The sequence below is a fragment of the Malus sylvestris genome, chromosome 9 (assembly GCF_916048215.2).
Source record: "Malus sylvestris chromosome 9, drMalSylv7.2, whole genome shotgun sequence".
In the NCBI taxonomy this organism is placed as follows: domain Eukaryota; kingdom Viridiplantae; phylum Streptophyta; class Magnoliopsida; order Rosales; family Rosaceae; genus Malus; species Malus sylvestris.
The window spans coordinates 1,252,782-1,265,599 of record NC_062268.1 but is presented as its reverse complement, the minus strand read 5'-3'; the positions used below and the strand labels follow the sequence as shown (position 1 = coordinate 1,265,599).

The window sequence follows — 12,818 nt, the reverse complement described above, 5'->3', positions numbered from 1 at the left end:
AAGCCCCGCACTCATCCCTTCCCTCCCGCACTCGTCTCTTTCCTCCCTAAACCCTAAGCCCCGCACTCATCTCGTTCCTCCCGATTTCTTCCTGCCTGGTCGTCGTCCTGTTGTACCCCTGCTAACTTGGTGCGACTGCAGCCTCTCTGCTCCAGATCTTTCAAATTGAAGTTGGGGCTGTACATTGGGAATGGAAATCGAGAGAGAGAACAAAAGGAAGAAATCGATGAAGGAAGGTGGGAAGGATGAGAAGCAGCGAGGGGTTTGCTATTTGGGTCGGATTCCGCCGCGCATGGATCCGTCGACGCTTCGTCAGATGCTCTCCCAGTACGGAGAGATACAAAGGCTTTATCTTGCACCTCAAGATTCTTGTGGTCATGTTCAAATCAAAGCTGGTAAATTTCAGAGGCAAAATTTTTCAGAAGGGTACGTCTTAAAAAGCATTAAATCGTTAATCTTATCGAAAGAGTTTGGCTTTTCGGAAGGGTATGTCGTAAAATATTGCAAATGCAGGTGGGTTGAATTTTCTGACAAAAGGGTTGCTAAGAGAGTTGCTAATATGTTAAATGGTGAACAGATAGGTAATTATGTAAAATTAAGTATTTTTCTTAGAGGATTTGACTCGTTGCAGCATGTGTTTATGGATGCATTGCATTCCGGTTGTATTTCTTCGATACAAAATTTATTCCACCTGCTTGTTCGGTTGTGTTTAGGTGGGAAGAAGAGGTCATCTTTCTACTATGATCTTTGGAATATCAAGTATTTGAGTAAATTCAAGTGGGATAATCTTACCGAAGAGATTGGTGCGGACTCTTAACGAATGTGTTTTTGTTGCTTCCTGCCATTGTGCTTCGTTATTGTTACTTGTTTCTTGATTCGGCAATGTTTGATTGCAGCTTACAAGAAAGCCACTCGGGAGCAAAAACTAGCTTTAGAAATTTCTGCTGCTAAGAAGGAGCGTGATTTCTATCTCACTAAAGTTGAGAAGTCCCGTGCTTTGAGTGCCATAGATGAAAGATTGAAGAAGGTAGTTTTCGTGTATTCTATGAAGAGTGTTCACTTTACAGAAAAAGTAGGCGAGGAATATGTTTTAGTGCAGCTGTCTCGAATTTCTATTGACGTCGTTTTGCCTTCCTCTCCATAGCTAGACTATATAACAAGTCCCTTTACAGAACCTGTTTCATCTTCTCTAACAGAGGCAAAGGGTCGAAGAATATTCAGGGAGCAATCCGGATCTCTCTGATAGCCAACCGGAACATCAGGTAATTCGCCGGTTCCGACAGAAGAAACCTGTTGCAAATAATGCTGCAATAACCAAACCTCGTCTTTCTGGAGATGTACTGTCAGCGGTAAGCATCGTTTTATTGGTTGTCTACCGTATGTTATTTCGTGATCCGTTACTTACTCCTTGCTGTTGCCCGTATAAGTTATCTGTTGTTTGACTACTCTATGTTATTTCGCGATCTGTTTGCAGGTATTTGGTGGTTCTTAGTGCTCAAAATTCTCATGGATTGGCATACCTCAACCGGAAGAGCTGTAAAAGCGCATGACATCATTTGGAGCTGCCATCTCCATTTGGTTTCGACCGGATCATCGTCGAAACCGTGCGAAAAATACTTGTATCTGTATTTACTTATCCGATTAATTACTTTTCAATTGAGCTTTGTTAACTGGTCAAACAAATCACACTGTTGAGAAATATTTCAGCATTTAAAACGGTGAAATCCTGAAAAGAAACAGAAATCTATCCAAGAACTCTATACATTCAATGTTTTGCACAAAGTAGCAGCATGACCGTTGAGAGAGTATGTCCAAAGCACAGATGATTTGCGCAAACGGAGAGAATAGAGAGTCGATTTCTGTTCTAATCAGCTGCAACATCCGCCCCTCTGAGCAACCGTTCCGCCCGAGCCTGATTGACCCTGGGGCCGGCCATATCCGACCTTGATGCCAGATGACTGCAAACATCACAAAAACATTCAGTTTCATTCTTCAGATAGAAGCTACAAGGTCGAAGTTTATACGATCCGATAATCCAGTAAGTTATGGTTAACGAGATCAAGTAATTCAAGCAGACTCAAAGGAAAGTTCATGCGCTGCATCCCAATTCTAGTAGCTAACGTTTCCCATAATAAATGACTCAACGTTTACCTCATTAGATACGTCGAATACGCCTTCCTGAATATTCTGAAGAATCTTTGCGGCAGTCTTTATGAAGGCCTGAAAAGTATGTTACTCAATGAGTTTAAACATTGTAAATTGAAATAGAGTAGGGGTTTGAACTGGTTGAGTAACATCACCTCCTCGACGTTTTGTGCCGTCCTTGCAGATGCCTCCAAGAATAAAAGCCCATTCTCCTTTGCAAATTGCTCTCCTTCCTCTTTGCTGACAGCTCTTCGGTGCGACAGATCACACTTGTTCCCTATGAGCATGATCGTCATGTTAGGATTTGCATGCTGCCGGGCATCCTCCAGCCAGCTCGCAAGATGATTAAATGTCTCCCTCCTGGGAAACAAAATAACTTTAATCACTTCCTATCTCCGGTTGAATTGAGGAAAACAGACATATACCTCAGTAGGGCTCCGTTAATCAGAACCGGATACAACGGCTATAAAAATGCCAATCCCTTCCATAAAAAGGAGGAATACTGGGGCCAAAAGAGCATTTACAAGGATTTGTCAATTGGAAAAACTTGCAAATATATACCACAAGACGTGTACAGTAGCCCCTTTTTAATTTTCGCAACATGAAGCCTAAAATAAAATGAAAACTGCAGAGATTTACGCAGAATGTTAAATAGAGAGATGCAATGCAATGCAACATATTAGGCATATATCTCAGAAGAATTGTAAGTTCAGTATGTGATTCATGTGCATCTTCGACGTAATATCCACTCGGACCAGACACAAACAGAGCTACACAAAGTTGAAAAACAGACAAAACGCACACCCACCCACCTGGTTATGTCATAGACCAGAAGCGCTCCGGCTGCTCCTCTGTAGTAAGACCTAGTGATCGATCTGAAAGATTCTTGCCCAGCCTGAAATGTAAAACCGACGATCCTTGCTTAAGAAGTTAAAGAATATTCACAGTACTCATAAGAAACAGCAACGAATACTGGAATTAAATACATAAGGTGCAACCTCTCGAAGGCGTCTTAGCATATACAATCTCATAAGATACTAAAACCAACACAATGCGCAAAAGAAAACTAAATACCAATAGCATACATAAAGAATCAGTCTTATGCCTACCCAACAAGCCACAAACAACAGCAACAACAACCAATCTTTATCCCACTAAGTGGGGTTGGCTGTATAAATCTTGAACGCTTGGTTTTGCGCCATGTCTACCTTTAGCAGTAAGAAGATGAAACTTTTTCATCATTGCAAACCCGAATAAGACCGGGTCAATCGAAAATTCTAAAACTTCGATATGTTGTCGTCAAGTTACAGGCACGTACAAGTAAAATTTACAGAACGGCAAATTCAGATTGGTACAAAACCATAAACCCAATTCACCACGAAAACTCTATTTTCTCAGTAGCCAAACAGAAAACAAGAAGGGAAGTACATGTAACTTACGGTGTCCCAAATCTGGAGCTTGATAGGACGACCATCGATGGTGACCATTCGAGCTCCGAACTCGACACCGATGGTAAGATCATGCACAGGCTGGAACCTCTTATCCGTGAATTGCAACAGCAAGCAAGATTTTCCGACACCTACAAATCCAAACCAAAAACCCAAAATCCAATTGCTCTAAAACCTCAATTCTCAAACAAAACAAACAAACAAAATCAGGAAAAATCAGAAAGCTATGGGTTGGAGGAATTGAGACCTGTGTCGCCGATGATGATGTACTTGAAGAGGTAGTCGTAAGACATGGTTTAGTGCGACGTCGTATCGGAGGGAGAACGGGGAAGAAGGAGGGGGACAGTTCTCTTCTCCTCGCTGTCTTTGCCTTTTTGCTGGTTCGGTATTTTCTGGTTTTTGCCCGCCTGATTACTGTTTTGTTCTCTTCTCTATTATTTTTATTTGTTATTTATTATTTTATTAATAAGTTTCTACTAAATCACCGACATCTGGATTCGTAAGAAATTGGATATACCTCAAATGACTGGATTCTTAATTAATTAATAAGTTGACTTATTGTAGTATTCTTAAGCCCGACCAAGTCGTGTTTATCGTATTCGTGTCGTTTTTGTATCATACTAGTTATTTTAATGGATCATGTCGAATCAAACTTATTATCTTAACGATTTCTCAGCAGTTGACGCTATAATGACCTGATTCTTAAATTGTAACGTGTCATGCAAGAAATTATCATACCTAATGTCTAACTCTGGCAAACGATATATTATCAGGTTTTTAACAAGTAACTCGATAACGACCTGACTCGTTAGCAAATTTTTCACTAATAACTCAATAAAAAATCCGACTCATCAACGGTTTAATTCAAAATCTGTTATTTTTGTGTCGTTTTATGTCGAGTTAAAAGATCGTAGAAGACATTATGAGTCCTAATTATATGACCAGTGCTACCCTCCCATACCGGCTTTTTGATTAGTTCGGATTATAAAGAAGCCTTGTAGGGTCGTAAAAAGAGATGAAAATGTAGAACAAGTAAGATCCAAACGAAAAGATTGCTAGCATTCTTATCCTCAAAGATTCAGCCAAAAGCACGTTATCTAATAATTTGCAAAATACGGAAAGTTATAACGTCTGTTGAAGACCAACCTAAAAGTCTGGATAACGCTAATAATTCTTAACAAGTTCACAAAAGTGATTGCGATGTATTTTGAGATCAATCCCAATGGATGGGGAAAAACATAACAAGTTGGGATGAAGTCGCTGAGGTTTTACACTGGAAACTGAATTACGACATGAACAATCGCACGATCCTTGTGAAGTGGTGGTTTCACTCTTCCATTGCATCGCCTCCTTCAATCACTTCCGCCTTCTTAGTCAACGGAGTGATCTTTGTGAAGAGAACCTCTGCAACAAAAGAAAACACAACAGATTCAGAAAACGTTTCACTCACTTGATATGCAGTTTTGACCAAACCTAGTTATCTGTACATGCGTGCACTGCTCATGGAGAGGCATGAATTTTTCATATATGACAGAAAAGATGAATGATGCCTAAGTTGAGCGTCAATTTGTGGTTGAATGATTAGAAAGCCAAGTGAAAGAAGTGTGTTTCTTACCGGTCTTCTTGGTAAACTTATAGCCTTCGGCACTGACATAGGTACGAGGGGTCGGCACCAAGTGGTTCCTCAAGTATTCCTTGTGTCCCTGAGCCAACAAAAATGCACAAATAATACGAAATTTATACCCTCTGCTTTTCCCTTTGAAAATGGTGAAATGTGATGAGAAGCAACAAACCTTAGTTATTACACAAACATCAACATTGCTTCCACTTCCCAAGTCATTGAAAATTCCAGAGCATATTGCTTCAGTTACAAGCTTTATGCCTTCATCCCTCTGCATCAAAGTAAAAACATTAACCAGAAATTCAAATGGGGATGTCACTGACTCACTACTAATTGTATAATCGAATACGAATGAAGGTAGTCAAGTATCTGTATCCACGGATAGTACCATTCAATGAAGATAAATTTCAATTCGTATGATGCTAACTTACAGTCATGCCTTCTTTGTACTTGGACTCAAACATGGCCATCGCGGCAAGAGAACCAGAACCCATTGTAGCAAATGGCAGTGTGTCAGTTGATCCATGGGGATATATCTGCAATTTCAAGCATTGGAGTTGGCATCATATCATTATGCAATCCCAAAAAGGGAACCATTGTCACATCTAAAAGTCTGAAACAAGAAATAACTTACAGTATGCAGATGGGGTCCAGTGACATCAACACCCCCGAGCACCAAAGCAGCTGACACATGACCTTGGTAACTGGATAATAAAGATGGGAGTTAAAATCAAACTGTGCTTAAATTTGAGGAATATAAGTTAGTCCTGCAATTTCTAAACTGAGAAGTGATAACATTGTACTTGAAAAGGTGTTTCTTGAGCAAGGTCAAGGCTGTCACAACCCGAGATTCACGACCAGTATGGTAGCGATGCAGTTGCAGCTGTGAGCTCACCATATCTAGCGATGCACATTCAACAGAGCACCAAAATGAGCTGCTACTACACAGACAGCCACAAGCATTACCAATGTAAAAAACAATCCTGACTTACCTGTTACAGCCTCTGTATCAGCAGCAGTTCCAGCTCCACAGCAATAGATATTGGGTGCCATATAATGGATCTTTTCACAGTTCTTATCACACACAATGGGTCCTTCAGTTGCCCTTGTATCAGCTCCAAGAATGACACCATCCTGAAGAATGAATTAGAAAGGAATCATCAAAATTTAACCTATATTTGAGTGGCACAATTTCTAATTAAACAGTGGAAAGCAGTTGTACCTTAAAAATCAAACCAACAATGGTGGTTCCCGTCTTCCTATAAGATGGCTGCTGAACTCCATTCTTTGCAAGCATGTCGTTTCTTCGACAAAGATCAAAACTGAACCCACCCTTGGGAACATCTGCCGCTACCTGAGACATCTTTTGTTTTATTTTTTTAGTTTCAATCACACCTGCAGAATCAATATCCACATCAAAATTCACTCTAAAACTACCCTACAATTTTGGTTTCTATAATTCTCCTTAACATGTATTTACCCATATAATTTAGTAAAGAACTGTTCTTTCAAACCCTAAAGCCAGTCACAAACTATTTCATGGAAAAAAGTATATACATAGAACGCGTTACCAGAACTTAGAATTTAACACAAGATAATAAGGCCAAAAAAAAAAAAAAAGGACTCTAATTCCAGAAAAGCTCTTGCATTAACTACGTAACGATGTGATCCAAAGAGAGAAAAAAGGCTACAGAAACGCGTCTAATACAATGTTATGATTCTAGAACAACCCAATACCTAACTTTGTGAACTATTGAGAACCAAATCTATGTAGTACATGGACCAACACCATAAGATAATGACCAACAAACAACTCATAAAATCACAGAAAGCCCATAATTTTCACAATCAAATCCTACCCAAATGCAGAATCAAACCAAAAAACGCCTTTACGATTCACAAACTAATCAAATCATAATACTTTCTCTCGCGGATTTAATCAAACAGATTGCAGGCAACATCACAAACACAATCCCCAAACTTTTTCAACAAACCCCCCCTTCAAGCATCACACCCACATCAAAACATACCTCACAGAATCAGATCTTCTTCGCTCGATTAAATAACATATGAATTTTAAAAAAAGCTCTAATCTTCTTCGATATACAGAAAAATAAAGGGGCAACAATTTAACAAAAATATAAACCCTAAACTTAAAATTTTACTTACCTGTATGCGCTCGGATGCTGATGCTTGATCTGCAGAGATGCAAATCGATTTGGGGAAGAAAATTGGGTGTTCAAATCCGAAGGGTTTATGTGGGAGAAGAACTGGGACTGTAAATTGGCACGAAACGAGAGAGAGAGTGAGGTGGGGGTAGACTTGTCCGGCAAGTTGTGATAAATTTTGGGCCTTTTTCGTGATGCCGCCCAGCAGAGGGTACTTCACGGTAGCCCATTAGGCCACATGTCGTTAGCCAGTCCACGACATGTGCCAGAAATACACATCGGTATAATAAGTGTAATAATATAATTAATTAAAAATTCGATAAAAAAAATATTTCAACCAATTGCGTGCCTATCCATTCCAGTTGGAATTCTTTTGCAGTTTATATTAGTTTAAAAAGGCATTTGTATTGTAATTTTCATTGATGAATGATGACCCAAAAGATGAATGAATCTAACAGCCAAAAAATAATAATGATTACCATGACACTACCTTGTGTGAGATACTACTCTACATTTTGAAATGGCAATTGGCAAGGCAAAAGAAAATGCAGTTTACAAAATAGAGAACACACAACAAAATCATGAACATGTTTCTCTAAAAGCGTTTTTAATTTTTTGAAAGTATTTCTAAAATAACATATGTAACGCCCATTAAAATATTTCATGCTCTTTGCTTCAATTTACCATTAAGGGAGTGGAACTCGGATATCTTTTCCACATTGGAAAGAAAAATACCACTAAATTAAGATGTAACGTAAAATATTTACTGGCTATGCATAGACACTATACTTTGGTCAATATACATAGACGTTGTAACAACAAACTATCATTTTCATGTTCTTCAAATATATTTTTTGTGCAAAATCTATTATAATTCATGTTTAAAAACTTGAAATCACTATAAAATTTAAATTTGAAGATATTGAATTTACCAGTAATTACTCAAATAAAGTGACATATGAAGAAAAAACCAAACGAAAAAAATCAATAAATAAATAAAAGCAATAAATAATAAATAAATTGAAATAGGGAAAGATTAGGACCACACTACCGATCCTCACCTAGTCGTGCCTCTAGCATCATAGCATTCTTCTCCTTGAATATTCAGTAACTTCATAACGATCCTTTAGATATCTTTTCCATTAAGGGAAGGGAATTCAGATGTCTTTTTCCACGTTGGAAATAAAATACCACTAAACTAAGACCTATCGTACAATATTTACTGGCCATACATTGACATTATATTTTGGTCAATATACATAGACATTTTATTTGTACTAAAGCAGTTACCACCATCTTCCTTTAGTATTATGTTAAAATTGCGTGTGTGTGGCAATTTGATCTTTTACATCTTATTCTTTATTCTTTATTTGGAATTTTTTAAATTAAATTGTTTTATTTTAGAATCCTAATTTGGAAGGGGTATTTTGAGAATAGTGAAAGCTTAATCATTTTGGTGTGCTTCCTTTATATATATATAGATGAAAGAATTATGCAAAATGTGTACATCACTTGTGTAATGTATATTAAATTTGTACCCAAAGAAAAAAAGAAACTTTAATTCTTAGGGAGTTTTAACGAAAAGCCCGCAGTACTGTTCATTTTAACGAAAAACCACATTTTTACACTAAAAAGTCAAACCTAATACTATTCACTTTACCCTTTATTTTGTTCTTATCATTAAAACTCAAAGTTTTCAAGCCATTTTCAATAGTTTTCCTTAATTCTTATTGATTATCAAATGAAAATACATAATTATATCCTTCAAAAGAAAATGATCATTTTATACCATATGATCATTTTCTTCTCAAAGTCAATGAAACCCTAATGGATTTGATAAGCTGCAGCAGCTGGTTCAATCTCTAACAGCAAACCTTTCCTGAATTGCACATAAGGGTAAGCAAGTGGGCATTCATCTGGTTTTGTTTTCCATCTGGTAATTCATGCAGTAGAGAAATTGAATCTCAAATATTAATTGGAATTAGTTAAAAATATATGGATTGATTAGGAAATTATATTAACACAATTAATTAACTTGAGTAATTAATAAGTAAGTAATTACCTATAACTAAGGACAAGATGATGAAGGAAGAATGCAATCACTACTTTTGCAACTTCAGATCCCGGACAAAGCTTTACTCCACCACCAAACGCTATAATCTTTTTGTTCATTTCTTTATAATTGTCCTGCATATTATGTGCATGCCATATACATTATATATGTTCATTATATATCAGAAGAATCTATATACTACACACAAAACATACAGTCCATCTCCAAGGATCAAACTCTGTTGCATTCTCATGAAGATCGGGATCCAAATGCGCCCCGGTGAAGATTGGAAGAACCTTCCATCCTGATGGTATGACGAATTCTGCGCCACAATCTGTTTATTAACACAATACATTAATAATGATGTTATATGGGATTAATTAAGCAATAGGAAGCCTAAATAACCTTCTAATTTGATGTCTACGAGAGCTTTCCTGTGCACAAATTTTACTACATTCCCACATCTCATAGCTTCATATATAACCTGAATATCATAAACCCTTGATTTGTTCACATATCCATATTTAATTAAGTAATTAATCATAACTAGCTGACGGCAGAATATATCATGACTTGAAAAAATTATATATGATGTACTTACATAGTTGGTAAAGTTCATTTTCTTGTAATCTTCCCAAGTTAAGAACTCTCCATCCCTTTTATTTTCCCTTATCGTTTGGTGTTCTTCCTGCAGAGATTTCGGACAAGAAATGTTAAGGCGCATGGCTAAGAAAGGTATATATGCAAGTAGAGAGGTAGAGTATTAGAGATAGGGTTACAGTTACCTTTAATTTGTGGAAAGCAAGTGGCGCATGGCCAAGAAAGTAGACAATCAACGACATAAGAGTAGCGGTAGTCTCGTAGCCTCCTAGCATGATATCCAATACAATGCTCACTATTTCTTCGTTGGTTAGGTTTTGTTTCGACAGTATAACGTTTAAGAAGTCTTCTTCTTCTCTTTCTCTAAGCAGCCCTCCATTGCTACTGATGTTCCCTTTTCTTCTCTCTTCCATGATCTCTCTAACAGTGGAAGAAAGCCTTGCTCTAGCCTGAATAGAAGAGGTGCATGATATGAAGATCTTAGTGCCATCCACCTTTAATTAATTAATTAGAGTACATAGCATGAGATGTTTATGTTGTCAATTTACGAATCTAAACCCTCGATCATTTTTGTTTTCTTTTAAATTCACGATATGACAAAATAAGTCTGCAACGTAAATTTGACAGAAGAACATCCTATATATGTATACACAAAATATGTAATATATATATATATATATATACACACGTTTTGTAATTACCTTGACAGCCTTGGCATAAGCGGTTCCAGGAATATTAAATGGGAGAGAAACAAAGCCTGTCATGAAGGTTTCGAAGTCTTCTAAAATCCTTGAGGCTAAAGGCTCTTCTGGTTTAACACTCAGAAGGTTCTTCACCATAAGACCGAGCGAAAACTGTTTGTCGAAACACAAAAGGCAGGCAGGCAGAGATTATATCAAACTTGAAAATGTATATTATCTAAAGAGGGAAAGAAAAAGAATTAGGTTAATGAGCGTGTTGCAAGAAAAAATCACAAATAGCCACGGACTTTTGGTGACACATGATGAGGCGGCTAATTATAAGTATTATCAATGCCTAATAATCAATGTACATCGGTACATGATTATCAGTGGCACACGATGAGTGACACCTCATCGTGTGCCACTGATGTCAGAGACCATTGATAATGTTTTCTCTTGTAGTTACTCGCACATACAGCTTTAGCTTGTTCGAAGAAGGAGACTTGTTTGCAGCCATTCCATGACTCCATCATTGAGATTGACAGCTTCTGAACCAAGTCAAGGAAATCAGGAGACGACTTGGACACAGAGATGAAGCTGACAGCAATACTTCTTAACTTTCTATGAAGGTTGCCGGAGACGGTGAGTAACGAATGTTTTCCAACAATGCCGTGAATGGACTTGGGGTAGCTGGCTTGGAATAGTTTGTCCTCGTTCTGAAGAATGAACATGTTGAGCTCAAGGTCACAGGAAACTATGGTTGGTGAACCAAATAGATGCGATTTGAAAACCTTCCCATATCTGCAAAAATATCCAAGAGGGTAGATCATATGATCAGTGAAACTACATATATATAGGCAACTGACAAAGTTCATCGTTTATATTAACCAAACGCATTAGTTGTACATAAATGAACGAAAGGAACTTTTAGCAATGCCCTTGAACTTATGACATTCTAATTTGTTCTAGAGCGTGCCAATTTTCCCCCAAATGCCAAATTTATCACGTTTTCTGTTAGTTTTCCTCATTTGGATCGAAAAGGACAACCCTCACGACTTGATGGGAAATTGACATATATAAAGATAACGTACAAATTGGCACGCTTTAACAGATTACAGAGCCTCATAACCAAATTGAAAGTTCACGAGACAAATTGAAATAGTCAACTATTATGTTCAGGGGGCATCGCTAAAACTTTCCCTAATTGATGATCACCTAGAGCAATGTTGTTGCAAGAAGGTTCCGACAGAGTTCGAAGAATGAGGCTTAAGGAAGCCAAGGGTCTCCCCAAGCAAGGGCCATCCCATGCTTCCAAGAGGTAAGTTATTAGCTGGATTTTCATGTGCTGCAAAGATTTTGAGAAGAATATAAGAAAATATAAGTAATCCTATTCCTAGCAAGAGAGAAAGTAATGAAATTGGGGATAGCACAACCATATTGTTTGACTTGTGAGTCCGCCCTCTTTCACAGACACACAAACACACACACACACATATATATAGCAGTACCTTCATTTCACTCAGGCCCTGTGTCTTATAATTTAAAACCATATTAATTAGTGCCCAAATCCAATAGTATCTGTTTTCCAGATCTTTATTTAACTATTTTTCTGAAAATGAAGTGGGAATTAAAACAGGGTAATCTGTGTTGTCCTTTTATATTTAATTTCAAATCCAAATATTATCTGTCTCTACTATTTTCTTTGAAACCTACTGAATATGAACTATATATAAATATCAGAAGAGAGTTTTGGCTATCAAATAAAGACAATTAGTTATGAACTTTACAAAAATAGATACATATATACATATACAAAAATAGATACATATATACATATATACATATACATATACATATACATATATATATATATTTGAGTACGCTGGCACATAGTAAGTCCATCTTAAAATCTTCATAAACTCAAAGTATTTGCCCGAATATGTCTTTGCTCCCAGTGCCAAGAGAAGGGCTTGAAAAAAAAAAAAAATGTGTGCGCGAGCGTGCCACTAATCGATGATGCCGACAGACATAGTAATTGAGTGTAAGTGCTAGTCATAATTCATCCAAAAAAAACTCTAGTCACAAGCAATCCAAAAGAGGGAC

The 12,818-nt window shown here is 37.3% G+C and overlaps 4 protein-coding genes across 5 annotated transcripts; 1 reads left to right on the top strand and 3 right to left on the bottom strand.

The window, feature by feature from the left end:
• Positions 1-12: 12 nt before the first annotated feature.
• LOC126583944 (pre-rRNA-processing protein esf2-like) lies at positions 13-1,769 on the top strand. Its single transcript, XM_050248503.1, has 6 exons — positions 13-426; positions 514-581; positions 714-803; positions 897-1,027; positions 1,197-1,349; positions 1,475-1,769. Exons 1-6 carry the CDS (start codon positions 191-193, stop codon positions 1,490-1,492), a joined length of 696 nt encoding a protein of 231 aa, XP_050104460.1. The 5' UTR covers positions 13-190; the 3' UTR covers positions 1,493-1,769.
• LOC126583945 (ras-related protein RABB1b) lies at positions 1,646-4,015 on the bottom strand. The gene is made up of 6 exons (XM_050248504.1): positions 3,841-4,015; positions 3,585-3,724; positions 2,958-3,040; positions 2,301-2,505; positions 2,152-2,220; positions 1,646-1,958 (listed from the first exon to the last, which is right to left on the bottom strand). Exons 1-6 carry the CDS (start codon positions 3,884-3,886, stop codon positions 1,869-1,871), a joined length of 633 nt encoding a protein of 210 aa, XP_050104461.1. The 5' UTR covers positions 3,887-4,015; the 3' UTR covers positions 1,646-1,868.
• Positions 4,016-4,670: 655 nt separating this feature from the next.
• On the bottom strand, positions 4,671-7,554 carry LOC126583943 (proteasome subunit beta type-7-B-like). The gene is made up of 9 exons (XM_050248501.1): positions 7,385-7,554; positions 6,437-6,609; positions 6,207-6,348; positions 6,018-6,114; positions 5,849-5,918; positions 5,646-5,750; positions 5,387-5,485; positions 5,209-5,296; positions 4,671-4,997 (listed from the first exon to the last, which is right to left on the bottom strand). Exons 2-9 carry the CDS (start codon positions 6,575-6,577, stop codon positions 4,921-4,923), a joined length of 819 nt encoding a protein of 272 aa, XP_050104458.1. The 5' UTR covers positions 6,578-6,609; positions 7,385-7,554; the 3' UTR covers positions 4,671-4,920.
• A 1,531-nt stretch (positions 7,555-9,085) lies between these two features.
• LOC126634409 (cytochrome P450 724B1-like) lies at positions 9,086-12,151 on the bottom strand. Of its 2 annotated transcripts, XM_050304920.1 has the most exons (9): positions 11,931-12,151; positions 11,192-11,516; positions 10,737-10,889; positions 10,221-10,484; positions 10,037-10,123; positions 9,841-9,919; positions 9,651-9,757; positions 9,445-9,569; positions 9,086-9,315 (listed from the first exon to the last, which is right to left on the bottom strand). In XM_050304920.1, the coding sequence occupies exons 1-9, from the start codon at positions 12,149-12,151 to the stop codon at positions 9,207-9,209; spliced, it is 1,470 nt and encodes a 489-aa protein (XP_050160877.1). In that variant the 3' UTR covers positions 9,086-9,206. The 2 variants fall into 2 exon arrangements, with proteins under 2 accessions (XP_050160877.1, XP_050160878.1); XM_050304921.1 differs by lacking the exon at positions 9,086-9,315 and having other exon boundaries at positions 9,441-9,569; positions 9,651-9,769; positions 11,931-12,036.
• Positions 12,152-12,818: the final 667 nt, after the last annotated feature.